The following is a 17,852-nucleotide window of genomic DNA, read 5'->3' as shown; positions in this document are numbered from 1 at the left end:
AGCACATTTGAGCCACAGAAAATATGGAAAGAAATGAGCATAACTGTGTGCCCATAAAACTTCTTTTGAAGTTTAAGTAACTTTCACATGCCACAATATAGTATTCTTCACAATTTTTTAACCATTTAAGAATGGAAAAACCATTAGCTTGCATGAGTAGGAAAACAGGTGGTAGGCAGGATTTGGCCTGCAAGCCATAGTTTGCTTTCTCCTGGTCTAGTGGGACAGGCACAAAATACAAGACTTAGTAAAAACCAGAAGAGTATTTACTTCTCAGTAGGAGAGACGGGAAGTGACAAGGAGAGGCATTTCTTGATTTCTTGAACCAGATGCTGGTTTATATGTTTACACCTTGTCAGTATATGTTTGTGATTTGTGCACTTTTCTGTTTGTTAGACTTCAATAAAAGACAATTAAAAAATGAGGGCACCTGGGTGGCTCAGTGGGTTAAACTCTGCCTTCAGCTTAGGTCATGATCTCAGGGTCCTGGGATAGAACCCGGCATCAGGCTCTCTGCTCAGCGGGGAGTCTGCTTCCCCCCACTACCTCTCTGCCTGCTTGTGATCTCTGCCTGTCAAATAAATAAATAAAAAATCTTAAAAAAAAAAAAATGATAAGGCGGGTGCCTGGGTGGCTCAGTCGTTGAGAGTCTGCCTTTGGCTCAGGTCATGATCTCAGGGTCCTGGAATGGGCCCCGCGATGGGCTCGCTGCTCAGCGGGGAGCCTGCTTCTCCCTCTCCCACTCCCCCTGCTTGTGTTCCCTCTCTCGCTTTCTCTCTCTTTGTCAAATCAATAAAAATCTTTCAAAAAATGATAAGGCAGGGACGCCTGTGTGGCTCAGTCGGGTATGCATCTGCCTTCGGCTCAGGTCATGATCCCAGCGTCCTGGAATCCGGTTCTGCATCTGGCACCCTGCACATCCGGGAAGTCTGTGGTCTTTAATTTTGATCTCTCAATATATTTTGCATTAAAATATCTTTTACCGTAATTACTGGGGTTTGGGGGGGGCCCCCTGAAATTCTGCACCCGAAACCCGTGCCTTAGCGGCCTCACCCTTAGTACCAGTCCAGTTGGGACAGGAGCGGTGGATCAGCTCGGTCCTTAGCACCGAGGGCAAGCCGCTCCTCCTCCCATTTCTTCACCTACGTGAAGCGGAGTGAGGCGGAACTTGAACTCGAAGGCTTAAAATGCTGCCTGGAAAAAAGAAAAAAAGAAAAAAAAGAAAAGCTGCCAGGTCCGAACTGGACAGCATGTGGCCGGGGTCACACCCGCACTCGGGCCACGTGCTGCCAAGGCCCCAAAGGAGCCCTTTTTTCCCCGACTTCCGGGCTCTGTGGTTTTTATGCTAAGGGCAGGGAGGCGCCTTTGGAACTCGACTCGTGATTGGCTGGGAAGAAACCAGGCCCTGGCGGGGTGGTTACGCTATCAAAAGAGACCGGGCTTGCGTCATCAGAGAGCGACGAGCGCCTTCGAGGGGGAGAGGCTAAGTAAAGTAAGCTCCTTGTTTATTGGCTCTCTCCATCAGACGGCATTGAAACAGCGATGGAGATTCGCTCTCGTTCAACGCTAGCCCTCCAGATGATTGGATTGGGGAGAAATTTAAGTCCCTAAGCCTTGGACGTCCTGGGGGCGGGCCCTAAGCGATAGTGGGTGGATCCGCAGGCGGGCTTTTCCTTTGAGGGCGGGATTCTTTCGGGGATGGGGGCGTGGCCTCCACGCTGTGCGTTCCCAGAGCGTGGGAGGGCGGAACTTGGGGGCGGGGGCAGGTCGGGGGCGGGGCCGGAGGCGCGCGGGGCACCGATGCCCCAGCACTGAGCACCGGGCGTCTCCGGGATCCCGTCCTCTGGCTGGTTTTCTTCCCAGCCATGGCTCCGCGTTGCTGGCGCTGGTGGCACTGGTCGGCGTGGCGTCGGACCCGGCCGCCTCCCGCCGGGAGCACTCCGAGTAGGAGCAGGAACCTACCTGTAGGGCTAAATGGCAGCGCGGGGAGGCCGGCGAGGGTCAAGTGTGGGGGTCGGAGCGGAGCTGGGGCAGGGCTGGAGAAGGGCGAGAGGGGGCCAGGGGCGAAACCGGAGGGGCCACTCCTACGGACGAGATTGGCGTGGTGTACGGGGGCAGGGGAGGCCTGTGCGGTCAGATGTGTGTCAACAAAAAGGTAAGAAGGAGAGACCGTGAGGTGCACAGGTGTGAGACCCGGTGAATGGGGGTTATATGGAGGTCTGGGAGCCGAGAGCGAAGTCTGAGGTAGAACAGGGGTCTATAGGAAAGACAGGGGTCCACATGGGCAATGCAGCTTTCTGTGGGGAGAGAGAATGGGTGGAAGAGGTACAATCGGGCATTGTGGGAGATCCACAATTGGGATCGTTTAGAGGCTGTTGGAAGGACGGGGTATTCTAGCTGGGTGGGAACCCTGGAAGAAAAGTGAAGGACTGTGCAGGGCAGCTTGAGGGGTGATGGGGGTTGTTGAGTGGGTATAGGAAATTCATGGGTGAAATCCCGGGCTCTGGATGAAGACAGTCTTTGGGGGTTCAGATGAAGTAAGGGATCTTGCAAACGCCAAAGCTTTGGGGGAAAAAGAGGAGGAGGGTGCAAATGGGGGTGAAGCTTGGGAAGCTCCAGCTTCTGCCTGAGGCTGGTGTTGGTTTGGGAAGTGCTGATCTCGCCTCCATCCCTTCCCTCTCCCCACCAGGCTTTCGGCTGCAGTTCTCTACGCAGGAGCAGGGCCCCCAGATCTGTGTGGTGGGCAGCGGCCCAGCTGGCTTCTATACCACCCAACACCTGCTGAAGGTAAGCCACATTTTCCTGGTTCTCTTTCCCAGGATTCACCAGCTGCTCCAATCCTAAGGGCAAGCCCCACCCTCTTCGAGTTTTAAAAGGACTCCTGGATCCCTGATGGGAAAGGGGCTCCCAGCACATCTAGACTGGACATTCCCTCTATGCTTCTTCACCTGCATCCGGGGCTCCCCACTCTGGGTCCTCAGCTATGGAACAAGTGGTCAGTGGGAGATGGCCTGCTCTGCCACCTTGGCCAAGCCCTTCATGGAGTTTATGCAGACCTGCAGATGACTTTGTCCTGCCCCTCATCTTCCCTTCTTCTCTCTTTCTCCTCTGTCCTCAACATCCTGCGTCTTGAGGCTGTCCTCTCTTCTCACGGTTTCCTGTCCCTGTAGCCACCTTGTTGTGCCATAGCCCTCCCCACGCTATGTCGTTCTTTTACCCTGCTCTCCACCCACCATTCCTCCCACCCCAAGGCCGGAGCCTCAAGGCTTACAGTGTTGGCCTTGCTGGGCAGGGCCCCAAGGCTGCCAGTTACCCTTGAGACTTGGGCAGATCTGGGTGGGAGGGAGGAGGGAGGGGGAACCATGGGTGGGTGGGAGGGGAAGAGGGAGACCTAGGCTGACTAAGACTTGACACAGTGTGCTTGCTTTAGGGGGACTTGGAGTGTCTTTGGAGAGATAGGAGGAAGAATGAATATATTAATTGTACATACATATATGCAGAAACTGAAAAGGGGGAGTAACCAATCGTCCTAATTTGCCTAGGACATGGAGCCAGTGTTAAAGCTGGGAGGGTCTTGGGGAGCCCAGCATGAGTTGGACACTCTGCTGAAAAGCGACTTAAACATGGCTTCCCAGGAACACAGGCGATAGAGCTCATTCCTGAGATGTGACCTGCATGAGCTGGGTTAGGCACAGTGGGTCAAGAAAGGGTTTCCTGGAGCAGGTGCATTTGAGCTTCATTGAAGGAGGCTGTGGACTCTGGAGAGGACCTGCCACATGTAGGAGGTCATACATGGACAAAAAGATTTGTGGTAGAACAGCCCTGGGCCCTGGGATGGAGACCAGGGATCCCATGGGGTCTGGGGAGATCCTGGAGGGCTTTGTATAAGGTACACTTGCTAGCTGAGCCTGAAATTTGGGGAGTGGGGAGAGTGGGCCTCCCACGCAGGCTTCTCAGTGCCCCCGGTGGGTGGGATGGCCTTGGCCTGCACTCGCTGGCACACACGCGCACGCACTTTCCTTGCACGCACTGGGGGTTGGATACAGGAGCCCGTCACGAGCCGTCCTTGCCCACCGGGAATTCCAAGCTACTGGCTGTGCTCCCAAGATAGAAATGTGCACAACACACATGGGACAGTGGCATTTAGCTGAGCCGGGCATTGTATGGCATCTCATCTCCCCATGCCAACCTTTGAAGCAGGTGTCATGACTCTGACTTTGCAGGTAAGGACACTGAGGCTGAGTGACATTGCCCAGGGTCCCCATCTGGACAGGGAAGACGCTAAGATCTGAGTGCAGGCAGTTTGATGGCAGAGCTGCTCTTTCCTTCTTTCTTTTTTATTTTTTTTTAATTTTTTTTTTTTTTTTTTTTTTTTATTTATTTGACAGACAGATCACGAGCAGGCAGAGAGGCAGGCAGAGAGAGAGGAGGAGGCAGGCTCCCTGCTGAGCAGAGAGCCCGATGCGGGACTCGACCCCAGGACCCCGAGATCGTGACCTGAGCCGAAGGCAGAGGCTTTAACCACTGAGCCACCCAGGCGCCCCCTTCTTTCTTTTTTAAATTAAAAAATTTTATTCTGGGGCACCTGGCTGGCTCAGAAGACCGTGTGACTTTTGATCTTGGGGTCATGAGGTCAAGCCCCACATTGGGTATGGAGAGACTTAAATAAGTAATACCTTTAAAATGTATTTTCATTGATCTATGGTTGATACACAATGTTACATCAGTTTCAGGTGTTCAATGTAGCGATTCTCCAGGATTCTATATGTGAGGCACTTAGGGTCCCCACTAGTGTGGCCCCATCTGGCACCATACACCACTTTTACCATACCATCGACTATATTCCCTATGCTGTCCCTTTCTTTTTTTTTTTTTTTTTTTTTTTTTTTTGATTTTTTTTTTTTTTTTTTTCAGAGAGAGATCACAAGCAGACAAAGAGGCAGGCAGAGAGAGAGAGAGGGAAGCAGGCTCCCCGCTGAGCAGAGCCCGATGTGGGACTCGATCCCAGGACCCTGAGACCACGACCCGAGCCGAAGGCAGCGGCTTAACCCACTGAGCCACCCAGGCGCCCTATGCTGTCTCTTTCATCCCTGTGACTTACGTGTTCCATAACTGGAAGCCTGTACCTCCTCCTCCCCCTCTCCCATTTTGCCCAACCCCCCATCCCCTCCTTGCTGGCACCCACCACTCTGTTCTCTGTATTTATGCATCAGAGCTGCTCTTGAGTACCAGGTGAGGCGCTCCATTCAGCAGTGAGCTATTCGACACTGACATGTTCCAGGCATAGGCTCAACTCTAGGAACATGGGTGTGAGCAGGACAGACATAGCCCCTATGCCCGAGGACATAATGACAGCCTCATGGGGGGTGGGCTTGTGGTGTGGAGGGGAAGAGGGTTTATCCAGGTTCTGAGGCTCTGATAGTGCAAGGTGTAGGGCGTGGTGTACAGGGAGCTGAGTCCAGCTCAGCCTGGAGGAAGAGATGTCCACATTGCTTTCTGAAGGACAGAAGCCGCCAGGTGGAAGAGGGGTGGGTGACAGACAAGAGAGTCCCAGACACAGAGAGCTGCATGGACAAAGGCACAGAGAGAGGAGAGGGCTCCTTTCAGGACACGTGACGTGGGGAAGAAAGGCTTGTGGGTAAGGGTGGAGGGCTGGTGGAGGAGGCAGGTGGGCCGATGGAGGAGGCAGGTGGCTCCAGATCCAGGGTTCCTTGGAAGCCATTAACCAGGCTTAGAGGCAGGCAGCGTCTCATGGTGCTGTCCACTCCCCTCCTTCCAGCAGAGTCCTCTCGGGAGAGTTACCAACGTGCTCAGACCTAATCAAACTGTTGACTCCAAGGCTGGAACCTGGGAATTAACAGTTTTAAATGAACACTCAGGGGGTCCTGAAGCCCACTGCTCTGGGTATAGTTGGCTTCACTGAAAGGTTTTAGGCAGGCACCCCATTTTAGACACGGAGCTCTCTCTGCTTATAGGGCAGACGGTGGGGTGGGGAGGCAGGGCCGGTGGCTAGGAGAGCAACGGAGAGCTGCTGAGGGGGGTGATAGGGAGGGGAAGATAGGTGATTGACTGGGCAGGGTTGAGGGGAGTTGGGGATGAACCCCAGGTTCTGGCTCCGGCCCCGGATGGATGGCTTGGGAAGGGAACCCAGGAGCAGGAGGAAAGAGTTTTGGGGCAGGGGGAGTTGACTTGTGTCTGGGTGCGTTTGAGGAATCTGCAGTGTCGTCCAGGGCTGACAGGTTTGGAGGGGGCAGCCGGGCAGGGGAGAGAGTGAAACATCGGCATGTCTGCAGGCATCCGAGGTCATAGGAGGGAGTAGACGGAGCTTCCCCAGGGAATGTGTGTTGGGGGGTGGGAGGGGTCCCACATTGAAAGAACCTCAGAGAGTGTTTTCATTAGAGGGGGGCAGAAGAAAAGAAGCCCGAGGAAGAACAGCCAGAGAAGGAGGGAGCTGAGTTAGGAAAGAACGGGTTCCCTGAAGACAAGGTCAGCCGGGAGAGAGTCCAGTAAACACGCCAGCAGGCCTAGCATTGCGGATGTGGCCTTGGACAGGGCAGCGTGACCCGGAGCCATAGCAGGAAACGATGGAAGATCAAGGCGAAAAGCCGGGCTGTGTGTGGCAGGGGCTGCCAGGCTGAGCAGTTTGAACTTTCTCCCTTGGTGGGAATGTTCACGGGCAAGGCAGTGACGTCCAACAGTAGTAGAAAAGGGCAGCTTTTGGACTGAGCATGCACGGTGGGTCGGGTGCTGGGCTAAGTGCTTCAGGCCTTGCTCTTGAACGACAAGTTCAGAAACATTCCCTGGGTTGGTCCCTGATGTGTGGGTGCAGCGCCAGTGGCTGTGAAGGAGGGGTTCGGGCGCTACTTGGGGCTGGAAGGGGTGGGGAGCGGAGGAGGCCCAGAAGGGCGGATGGGTGATGGGGGGCCTGGACTTAGGTGCAGGCAGCGGAGTGGAGCACAAGGGGGATTTAAATGAAGGTGAGTGCGAGCCTTTGTAGGGGTGATGGTAGGGGCGACTGGGGGGCCGGAGCGCATTTGGCCTGAGTCCCACAGAGCTGGGGTATCACCGCAAGAGCCCAGGATGGGGTGAAGGCAGAGTAGTGTCCTATCCATAGAAACCCCAAATCTTGACTCCAAATCTGCGTCTCTCACCGTCCTGACCTTCTGGATGCTTCCCGACGACCCAGAGCAGGGGCTCTTATCTGTCCCAGTGTGCAGAGCCAAGAGTCTCAGACCCAGGCAGGTCTTGGGACAGGCCAGGGCCATGTGGCTGGTTGGTGGCAGAGCCAGACCCGACCTCTCTGCCCAACCTCAACCTCTTGCCTCCCCTGTGACCCCTCTAGGTGCTCCAGAGGGTGGGCGAGGTGGGACCACTGTGTAAGTGAGCTCGTTTTTCCTAAGGTGGAGAGTGAGCCATTTCCATATCCCTCAGACCCCCCAGGAGCCCTGGCTGTGCGCCCCACCCGACGTGAAATGGGCAGTTGTCAGCTCATTAGACTGGCTGGGCATTTCTAGAACTATCAGAGGATTCTAGGGTAGGGCTGTGTGTCAGGCCTGACCCAAGCAGATGAAGACGTTCCCCTCAAACGACTCCAGGGGCAGACGAGCTGCCTCCTCCCCAGTGAGCCAGAGTCCTTGCCGACTCGATGGGCCGGCAGTCCCAAGGTCAGGCCTCAGCTACCCGGGCTTCTCTGCCGCCCCACTCCTCAGACGGGCTCTCCAGGCGGATGGGGAGTCGGGGGCCTCTCTTTCTCCTTGTGTCCTCAGCGCTCCGAGCCAGGTTCTCCTGCCCTGTTGGGGAAGGGGGGACCCGTAGGGCCCGGCTTCTCCCTCAGCCCCACCAGCTGCCGCCCTCTTCCCAGCACCACCCCCGGGCCCACGTGGACATTTACGAGAAGCAGCTGGTGCCCTTCGGTCTGGTGCGCTTTGGCGTGGCGCCCGACCATCCTGAGGTGAAGGTGGGTCTCTCTGGGCCAGAGGAGAGGTTTGGGGACTTCGGTCAAGGTAAGGAGGGAAGGGAGCCTCCTGGCTGCATGGAGTGACCGCAGGTCCTCTGTGCGGATGCCGTGCGGGTTCCCTTCCTAGGGACTCTGGGAGGTGGGTGTGGCACAGGCGAGATCCCCGGAGTGCCCCACCCCTAACCCCTTCCCTTCGGGGCCCGGCAGAATGTCATCAACACTTTCACCCAGACGGCTCGCTCGGACCGCTGTGCCTTCCGTGGCAACGTGGTGGTCGGCAGGGACGTGGCCGTGTCGGAGCTGCAGGCGGCCTACCATGCTGTGGTGCTGGTGAGTGCCAACGGCGGGTGGAAGGTGGTGGGGGAGAGGCCCAAACCACAGCTGGGGCCCAGGATGGCATCTCGGGAGGAGCTGGAAGGGGGCCTGCCGGGGTCTGCCAGGCCCTTAGCTGGTGCCAAGCCCTTGGGGTCTTTCTTCAGAGCTATGGGGCAGAGGACCATCAGGCCCTGGAAATTCCTGGGGAGGAGCTGCCTGGAGTATTCTCGGCCCGGGCCTTTGTGGGCTGGTACAATGGGCTTCCTGAGAACCGGGAGGTGAGTTCCGGGAGCACTCCCGCTACTTCTTCCTCCCCACTCCTCGGCCAGGGCCAGGGTCAGCTCTTGAGTGCCACAGCGGGGGGACAAGGGAGCCACTGTCCCACACTGGGAGGCTTCTAAGGAGATGAGGTGTGAGACACCTGGCGGCCTGAGGGGAGGGTCAACCAGGGAAGGCTTCTGGGAGAAGGTGGGGCTGGGTAGGACAGCAGGGGCATCAGCTGCGGCTCAGGTGGGGTGGTCTTTCTGGGTGTGGGGAAGCCTGGGGGCTCAGCTGGTGACTGGGCAGGAGCCGAGATCAGCCTGACTGGGGCCAAGGCTAGGGGAGCCCTACCCAGCCGTCTTCCTACCAGCTGGCGCCAGACCTGAGCTGTGACACAGCCGTGATCCTGGGGCAAGGGAATGTGGCTCTGGATGTGGCCCGGATCCTGCTGACCTCCCCTGGGCACCTGGAGGTAAGTGGGCAGGTCAGAGGCTGGGGGGTGGAGCTGGGGTCACATCGGGGAGAGGGTGCCGCTGCCTGCAGGGTCCACGCCTCACCCTCCAAGCTGAGCTCAGTGCCTCCGTTTCCCTCTGGTGCCAGGCAGAGGCCTCCTGAAGGGCTGCCCTGGAGCTTGCTTCATACCATTTCCGCTTTGCTTTGTGCACTCCAGCTACATGGATGGGCCTTTAAAAACAACAATTTACTGTGTACACATCACTCCTTCCGCCTGTTAACCTGTGTTCATCTTTCAGTTCTTGGCTCAGTTGTTGCTTCCTCCAGGAAGCCTTCCAGTACCACCTGAAGAGATCCATTTCCCTGTAATACCTTCTTCTCATAGACTTGTTTACTTCTCTTCCAAAGCGTGGTGTCACCACTACAATTTTATACTTGTTAATGAATGGTTGACAAGTATCACCGTCTCCACCAGATCAGAAGCTCTGTGAAGGCGGCACCGTGTCTCTTCCGCTTACCGTTGACACCCCACCCCACCCCCACGCCCCTTGCCTAGGGCCTGGCTCTTGCTAAGCAGTGAAGAAACACCTGTTGAATGAGGGCCGTGAGCCTGGTTTGTTCCTAGCTGGAGCCCTTTGCAGAACTGGAGGCAGTGCTCCATCTGGCCGCCAGGAGGCGCCGTGGTGCCGTTCCAGGCCGCAGACCTCCCCGCTGAGGGTAGGAACACTGCAGAATGCAAAGGCCCCTTGCCTTGTCAGCGTCTGATGACTTCACGGCCTCCTTTTGTGCCAGAAAACGGACATCACAGAGGCTGCCCTGGGGGTACTGAGGCAGAGTCGGGTGAAGACGGTGTGGATAGTGGGCCGCCGTGGACCCCTGCAAGTGGCCTTCACCATTAAGGTGCTGGGGCCAGAGGGGGGGTCGGGGTCCCAAATAGATGGTTTGCCCTGGGGAGGTGTGGCAGGACCCCCGGGAACGGCTGCTGCCTGGGGCAGAAGAGGGGGGAGCCAGGCAGGGCCCCGGGGCCTGGTGCCTTCTGTGGTAGGTGGTGGTGGTGTCTCCCATCCGGGCTGGGCTCTGGGGTGGGCTCAGGAGGGGACCGTGCTCTGGCCCTGAACTCCTCCCCACCTCCCACCCCCAAGGAGCTTCGGGAGATGATTCAGTTACCGGGAACCGGGCCCATGTTGGATCCTGCTGATTTCTTGGGCCTTCAGGACAGAATCAAGGGTGAGGGGCCCTGACCTGGCCCCCTAGGTCACTGGGGAGGGGATGGTCTAGGTCAGAGAGGGCATGGGGGAGCGCTTTGGGGGAGAGGGCTGTAATCCGGGGACAGGCCTGCCTGAGCCGTTCTCACTGCTGACAGAGCTCCCCCGCCAGAGGAAGCGGCTGACAGAACTTCTGCTTCGCACAGCCACGGAGAAGCCAGGGGCGGAGGAGGCTGCCCGCCAGGCATCGGCCACCCGCACCTGGGGCCTCCGCTTCTTCCGAAGCCCCCAGCAGGTGCTGCCCTCACCAGACGGGCGACGGGTAGCTGGCATCCGCCTGGCGGTCACCAGACTGGAGGTGAGTCTCGCGTTCCCCAGTGACACCCCCTTCTCAAGTCTCCCCACCCCAGCCTGGTGTGGCCTACACTCTCCTCAACAGGGTGTTGGTGAGGCTGCCCGTGCAGCGCCCACGGGAGACACGGAGGACCTCCCTTGTGGGCTGGTACTGAGCAGTGTTGGGTACAAGAGCCGTCCCATCGACCCCAACGTGCCCTTTGACCCCAAACTTGGAGTCATCCCCAATATGGAAGGCCGGGTTCTAGGTGTGCCAGGTGAGAGGGTGCAGGGAGGCTGGGCAGCAAACTGTCATGGGGGATGGAGGGGCTGGCGTTTCCCGTTTGTTCATTCGGCCAGTGACACACACTAGGAAACTGCTTGGAGCCAGGCCCTGTGCCCGCACCCCGTCCTGGGGCCCAGCCACACTCCCCGTGGCTGGAGCTGGGAGGGACGGTCCCCAGACTGGCCGACAGGCCCGCGTGTGCCGGCTCTTCTCGTCGTGCAGTTGACGGGCCTGCTCTGAGTGTGCGGGGCTGCGGTTGGAGATCACACAGCAGCCCCCGTCCTCAGGGACGCTCCAGTCTGATTAGACACCCACATGCCTGCCTACTCGTTCATCCCGCTCGTGGTTAGAAGGGCCTGCTGACACTGCAGGAGGGGCAGGACCCATCTCCCACCCTCGGGGAGCCCCTAGGCGACAGCAAGACTGAAGGGGAAGGGGTGTTGTGATAGAAACAGGTTGAGAGGAGTCTGGGACGCTGGGCCGGGAGCCACAGTGGGCCCAGGTGACTCAGGGCTGCCGGGAGGACTTGGTGTGCGGATGTGTGTGCATGCGCGCATATGCACGTGTGTGTGAACTGGGGGACTCGGGCTGGCCTTTCCTGACCCTGCGCTGTCCCTTGCCAGGACTCTACTGCAGCGGCTGGGTGAAGCGGGGGCCCACGGGCGTCATCGCCACTACCATGACTGACAGCTTCCTCACCGGCCAGATGCTGCTGCAGGACCTGAAAGCCGGGCTGCTGCCATCTGGCCCCCGGCCTGGCTACGCGGCCATCGAGGCCCTGCTCAGCGGCCGAGGTCTGGGCCCTGTGTGAGCTCTTGGGAGGCGTGGTGGGCAGACCTAGTCCTTTGCACTGTTGGGAGGGGGTGCTCCGGGCTGGGGGTGGAAGAGGAGGAGGGGGAGGCAGTGACTCATCTTTCCTGTGCCACAGGGGTCCAGCCTGTCTCTTTCTCGGACTGGGAGAAGCTGGATGCCGAGGAGGTGTCCCGGGGCAAGGGTGCTGGGAAGCCCAGGGAGAAGCTGCTGGATCCTCAGGAGATGCTGCGGCTGCTGGGGCGCTGAGCCTATATCCCAGCCTGGCTGGCGGGGAGAGAAGGCACGCTGTGCCCGGGCGAGGGCCTGGGTCAGTCAGCGGGACTCTGTGCCATGGCTGTGTCGCCTGCCCACGCCGGCACCTGGTCTTGGCTGCCTCTTTTCCAGGGGCCTCTGAGCACTTGCTCCTGGTGGAAGGTTGCCCTTGGCAGAGATAACCTTAGGGATGGGTGGAGGTGCGGGCTGACTCTCCTCCCTCCCACCTCTCTCATCTCAGACTGCAGAGGGTCTCCAGGTCAGGAACAGGCTGGAAATAAAACAGCTATAATGGAAGGCCAGTGGTTGATGTGCGGCTTCTTTTGGGGCTCGGGGTCACCTTCCAGCCACAGCTCCCCTCCTGTCACCAGGTGGCGCTGCAGAGTGAGCTCCCTGCTCGGGGGCCTCTTGGGGGCTTCAGAGAGGTTGGCAGCCAGGCCTGGAACCCACTGTCCCTCTCTGGGCTTGGCTCTGCTGCTGTGGCCTGCCTGCCTGCCTTCTGTTCCCACGGCAGGCATCCTGGGACCCCTGCCCGCCTGCTCTGCTGGCTTTTCGGCCCAGTTCCCTTTCTGGTTAGCCCTCAGTAGAAGCAAAACAAGAAGAGAAAAGCAGGAGTGAGGAGTCTGGGCAGCGGCTTGCCCCGGACCCCAGGCCTCTGGTATGGGTCCTCCCTACCTCTGTCCACTCCCGGGGCCTTCCCACCTCTTGGTTTCCAGCCACATGGACAAGCCTTTAAAAAACAGTACCTCGGTCTCTAGTGCTTTGCAGTTCACAAGGCGAGTACACGGTCTTTTAGGCCAGTCCCAAGAGGCTGGTGTCACTGTAGAGACTGAGGGAATCCTCGGAATTAACTGGCCCAAGGTCACACAGCTCGTGAGCTGTGGGCTCGAACCCAGGGCTCCAGCCAGGCTGCGGGTTTCCCCGAGGCAGCACTTGGCCCCGAGTGTCGGGTCTGGAGACACAGTCCTGGAGAAGGGAGATGGGACCCGGGCGTCCCGCGCGCGGGCGGGCGAGGAGGGGCCTGGAGCGGCGGGGAGCGGGCGGCGGGGCGGGCCGGGGCGGGGCGGAGGCGGCGGGCGGCGGCGAGCGCTCCGCCACAGCCGGCAGGCGAGCCCTGGGAGCCGGAGGCGCGCCACGCAACCCAGCCCGGGACGGAGCCGGGCGCCGAGCGGACCCCGGGAGGGCGCGGGGGACGGGGCCGGGCCAGCCCGCCAGGCCGCGCCACGGACCCGGGCCCCGCGTTGCCCGGGCTCCGGTGCCCGCCGAGCTGGGACGGAGCGCGCCAGCGCGCGGGGGCCGAGGCGCCGGGACATGCAGCGCGCGGGAGGCGGCCGGCGCGAGCTCTCGGCGCGGGCGCAGCGCCCCTTCTCCCCGGTGAGTGGCGGGTGGCGAGCGGGGGACGCCAACTTCGCCGCCAACTTGGGGCTGGGCTCGGGCGCCGCGCGGGCAAGGACGGCGGAGACAGACGCGGGACTCCCGGGGACAGTCTGGCTGGCGCGCGGAGCCTGAGGAGGGGGCGGCGGGGGACCCGGGACCCTCGGGGACCGGGCCTGCGGTTCGGACCCGGGCGGGCGGAGGGGAGGTGAGGCGGGGAGGCCGAGGTGACAGGCGCGCGGCGTACGCGAGGGAAGGACGCGGGGTGAGGCGCCCAAGACGTTCGTCTCTCGGGTCGCCGAGCCCTCCAGCTCCTCCTTCTCTGGGCGTCGCGGCGCCGCGGGGGAGGGGGCGGTGCGGGGACGCGGGAGTCTGGGCCGCGGGTCCCCGCAACTGTTGCTGCTGGAAGCTGCCGGGGCGGGGAGCTGGGTCGGGGCCGGGGGCCGGGGGCCGCCACTGCGCGAAGGGGGCTGGAGAGGGCCTGGGCAGAGAGGACGAAAGGGGGCTGTCGGTGGCTCCGGGAGCGCGGCCCCCCGCTTCCCGGAGGTCTGCCGGGCACCTGCCGCGCGCCTCTCCCTTGACACCCCCGCCCCTTCTCGCGCGGCGAGTCCCCTCGATCTTTCTCCGCCACCCCCACCTCCAGCTCTCCTTCTTCCGCTCCTCTGCGCGGCAGAACGCTCCGTCCTCTCACCTCAGGGAATCAGCGCGGGCTTCACGGGGTGGTGGGGTCTGGCCGAGTACCGACCCAGCGCCCGGCGGACCCGGGCTCCGAGGGCGCCAAGGGAAGGCTGGACGAAGAGGACCATGGGGGAACCGTGAGCCCCGGAGCGCTGGGCCCTGGCTGTCGCGCCAGCGGGTGCTCAGGTCTCCCGGGGCTTCGACAAGGATCCCCGACGGCGGGGAAGGGAAAGCCGGAGCCTCCTGCTGCGGAAGGCGTTTCGTGCCCAGGCCTAGGAGTGCAGGGCCAGGGACTTATGAAGGCAAGGCACCAGGCAGCCAGAAAATCCCCAAGGGTGCGCCCCAGGACGCATAGGAAGGTCCTTCTGGGTGAGCGAAGCGGGGATCCCAGCCGGGTTTTTGACACTCTCACCCAGCCCTGCTCACCATGCGGGACTTCTGGCTCAGTCCCCCAGCCCTCCCGTGGTGGTACCGCCCTGGCTCAGTCTCCGACCCCGGGGCCTCAGGGAAATCGAGGAAATCGAGGAAGGCTCATGTGCTCTGTCTTGCTGCTCGTCTAGTTTCTGGTTGCGCCAGTCCGTTTCAAGTCTGCTCCTAAACGCCGAACTAAGAATTTGGATAGGAGCGTGAAGGAGACTCGACAGACTGGAAACCAGATTTCTGGGTTCGCCCCAAGGTCTGGTACCCCGCTCACAGACCGGCCTGCCTGGCGAGCTCGTCCTCCACCCCCCACAACCTGCGCGGCTTGCGATGAGCGGTTTGGGGGGCCTAGGATCCGGCGACACCTGCGGGGAGGGGGTGGGGTGTAGCAGCGCGGCTGGGGGCGCGAACGTGGTGCCCAGTTTGGCCGCCAGGAGGCGTGGCACGGGTCCGGGAGCCCGGAGTCGCCGCCGCCGCCGCCGCCGCCGCCGCCGCCGCCGCCGCCGCATCGCGAGTGTCCTTGAGCCGCGGGTGACGGTGGCTCTCGCCGCTCGCGCCCCGTCCTCCCGCGGGGGGAGCCTGATGCCACGTTCCCTATGAATTATTTATCGCCGGCCTAAAAATACCCCGAACTTCACAGCCCGAGTGTAAGAGATTCCTGCCAAGGGGAGGGGGCGGGGCGCCCCCCGGGGGGCCGGGGTGGAATCAGCGGGGAGGGGGTGAGTTAATCTTGGAGGGAGACTTTGGTGCCGGCGCCAGTGGGAGCGAGATGCAGTCGCGGTCTACTTCCCTGACGCTTGGGTTCGGATTTTAGCTCAGCAAAAGTCGAGGAGGGAAGGAAACCCGACGGCAGAGTAGAGGCCGCTTGCCAAAGGGCAGTGGGTACAACCAGCAGAGCAGCCCAGGTCCCTCTGCTCCCCTGAAGCAGCGCAGCTGGTGGGTGGGGCCCCTTCCTGGGGCCAAAGCTTCGGGCCTGGGAGAGAGGGGAGCCATTAGTGTCTGGGGTGTGAGTGCGCATGTGCGCACATGGGGGGTGGGGAGCCTGCCTGGGAATGGGGGTGAGGGGCTGAGTGGCGGCTAGAAGAGCCCTAAGCTCATGCAGGTGCTCGGTGAGCTCAAGGTGATGCCAAAGGTTCCAGAGGACTGACCGTTGCGACTGTCCCAGTGTTCATTCACTTAGCCCGTTAGTGAAAGGTGGGAGACCGTGAGAGAGTGGGGACATAGATGCCCATCACTGAAGTGGCATAGCGGTGTGCTTCCCCGCCCAGGAGAGGTAGGAGAGACAATGGGTTGGTGTCCCGGTGTTTATGGGGGGCCTTAGTCATGGGATCAAGGTGTCTGGACTTCCTCTTCGGGCACCCGGGAGCAGCTATGCTGTGTTGGGAGGGGTGGAGGGGCCAGGACAATGTTTCAGACCAGGGGGGGTGGGAGGGGAGTGAGGTGGATGGGAGGTGGACAGGTTGGGGGGCCAAGGCTGGGGGGTATGACCTTCCTGCCTTGTGGGGGAGGCTAGATGTCGTGTGGTGATAAGACTCTGGGCTCTGAATCTCTTTGAACCTGCCCTTTGCCATCTGAAGCTCAGAGAGCCTTGCCGGATGGGGCCCCTCCCTCCAAGGTGTTGTGTGATCACTCATGGTGAGAGACACCACCCACCTTCTAAGCCTGAAGCCCAGAGGACACCTTCCCATCAAGGGAGTCTCTGGGGTGGCGCCTCCTTGAAGCCAGGGGTGGGCATGGCTCCTACCTCTGGAGTCATGTTGTCTAAAAGAAGCAACATGAGGGGCGCCTGGGGGGCTCAGTGGGTTAAAGAAGCAACGTGAGAGCTGCAGGAGTCATTGTACATTTTCCAGTGGCAACATTAGAGAGAGTAAAAAAAACACAGGTGAAATTAGTTCTAGTGGTATATTTTGTTTAACTCAGTGTATGTAAACTGTTATTCAACATGTCACCAATATAAAGAATATACATGAAGTGCTTTACATTCTTTTTTTCACACTCAGTCTTCCATATCCACCATGTATTTGACACTGACCTCGAACCTTAGTTCAGATGAACCGCATTTCCAGTGCCCACAGCACTGGTAGCTGCTGTTCTGGACGGCACAGACGTGGAGCTCAGAGCTGGGAGGCAGAGATGGGGCAGACTTGGGGCTGTCCCCAGCGGCAGGGAACCTACCGGGACTGGGCTGTGGGCAGAGATGGGCACAGAAAGTTCTGGGAGAGGGAGGAGAAAGCACAGCAGTGCCCTTTGCAAGTGTAACTTGAGGTCCCTGATTGCTAGAAGCTGAGGTGTCCTGTGGCCTGGCATGGTTTAGGTTCCAGTCCCAGACTCACACATGTCTCTGGGCTGATAGTCTATGTCGGTGTACTAGGAAACCGTACATGGTGGGGTGGGGACAGGGGGAGATTTCAAGGCCCCCGAAGTGAGCATTCATTCTCTCCCCTGCCAAAAATGCTGTCTTCTCAGCCCAGATTAAACCAGGTTCACTCTGGTCACCCTTTGGCTCTCTCCCGTTCAGAGGTTTCGCTGGCGCTGTGATGAAGATGGAGAAGGTGGCGTAGCTGTGGCCGGCGGCCAGCTGGGAGGGAGGCTGCATCAGTGGGCAGCACTCGCCGGCTTGGCTGTTGGTTCCCATCCAAAGCCGTGATGTTTATTTAGCAGGGATACACGTCACACCCTTGGGTTAGGTCAAAAAATTCTTGCACAGTGGCGATGGTCTGGGGAAGCAGCTCATGTGGGCTTCAGGGTTTCAGGAGACCCTGAATCCCGGCCAAGTCCGTGGTATCACACTCCTATGGAATGGTTGCTCCTAGTTGAGGCCACAGGGGAAAGGTGGTCTGGTGGCTGGGAGGAGGGGTCTCTGTGCCACGCAGGCTCACACAGAGCAGGGTCCTCCGGATGTTAGGTTTGGTTTAGGATGGAGAATATGGAAGTAGGGCATGGAGCGTCACAGAAGCTGCCTTCCTTCCCCTGGATGTGGGGCTGTCGCCGCTAAGACGAGGACGCTGACAGCAGTGAGCAGCCTCTTTGCCGCTGTGAGGTACGTCCCGTGATTATTGCAAGAAAACCTACTTAAGTGACGTCATCAGGATCACACAGCTAATAAGTTACAGAGCCGGGACTTGAACTCAGGTCTGACTCAAATCTACGGACTTGAACACCAGACTAACCTTTTCAGGGTAACTTCCCGGGGCAGAACCCGGACAAGGTCTGGCCAAAGGTCTGGCCTTTCCAGCCAAGCATGTTGTTCAGCAGCAGAAGGGAAGTAATGAGCACAGGTGGGGACACAACATCCTTCCAGCCCCTGCCCCTCCAGCCTGCGCTGGGGATGCTCAGCTAACCTGTCTCTTCCTCTTCCTCTGTGTCTGGCTGTCCCTCCCTCTCTGCGCTTCTTTGTGGAGGGAGATTTTTCCCTCTTTGCTTTCCCTCCAGGTGTGTGTCTCTGACTCTGGCCTCCACCTCCTTCCTGTCTGTGCGCTCATCTTTTCTTTTGCTTCTGTCTCCC

The 17,852-nt window shown here is 59.8% G+C and overlaps 1 protein-coding gene across 8 annotated transcripts; it reads left to right on the top strand.

The window, feature by feature from the left end:
- Positions 1-1,824: 1,824 nt before the first annotated feature.
- LOC111160367 (ferredoxin reductase) lies at positions 1,825-12,172 on the top strand. 8 transcript variants are annotated; one of them, XM_022523439.1, is made up of 12 exons: positions 1,825-1,944; positions 2,690-2,787; positions 7,862-7,957; positions 8,189-8,287; positions 8,437-8,550; positions 8,904-9,005; positions 9,779-9,886; positions 10,129-10,213; positions 10,350-10,549; positions 10,631-10,802; positions 11,434-11,604; positions 11,739-12,172. In XM_022523439.1, exons 1-12 carry the CDS (start codon positions 1,866-1,868, stop codon positions 11,867-11,869), a joined length of 1,455 nt encoding a protein of 484 aa, XP_022379147.1. In that variant the 5' UTR covers positions 1,825-1,865; the 3' UTR covers positions 11,870-12,172. The 8 variants fall into 8 exon arrangements, with proteins under 8 accessions (XP_022379147.1, XP_022379145.1, XP_022379146.1 ...); XM_022523437.1 differs by having other exon boundaries at positions 8,165-8,287; XM_022523438.1 differs by having other exon boundaries at positions 2,684-2,787; positions 8,165-8,287.
- The last annotated feature ends 5,680 nt before the right edge of the window (positions 12,173-17,852 follow it).

This window comes from Enhydra lutris, unplaced genomic scaffold (genome assembly GCF_002288905.1).
Source record: "Enhydra lutris kenyoni isolate GAN:26980312 unplaced genomic scaffold, ASM228890v2 scaffoldscaffold75, whole genome shotgun sequence".
Classification (NCBI taxonomy): domain Eukaryota; kingdom Metazoa; phylum Chordata; class Mammalia; order Carnivora; family Mustelidae; genus Enhydra; species Enhydra lutris.
The sequence above is the reverse complement of the archived record's forward strand: the minus strand, read 5'-3'. Positions and strand labels throughout refer to the sequence as shown.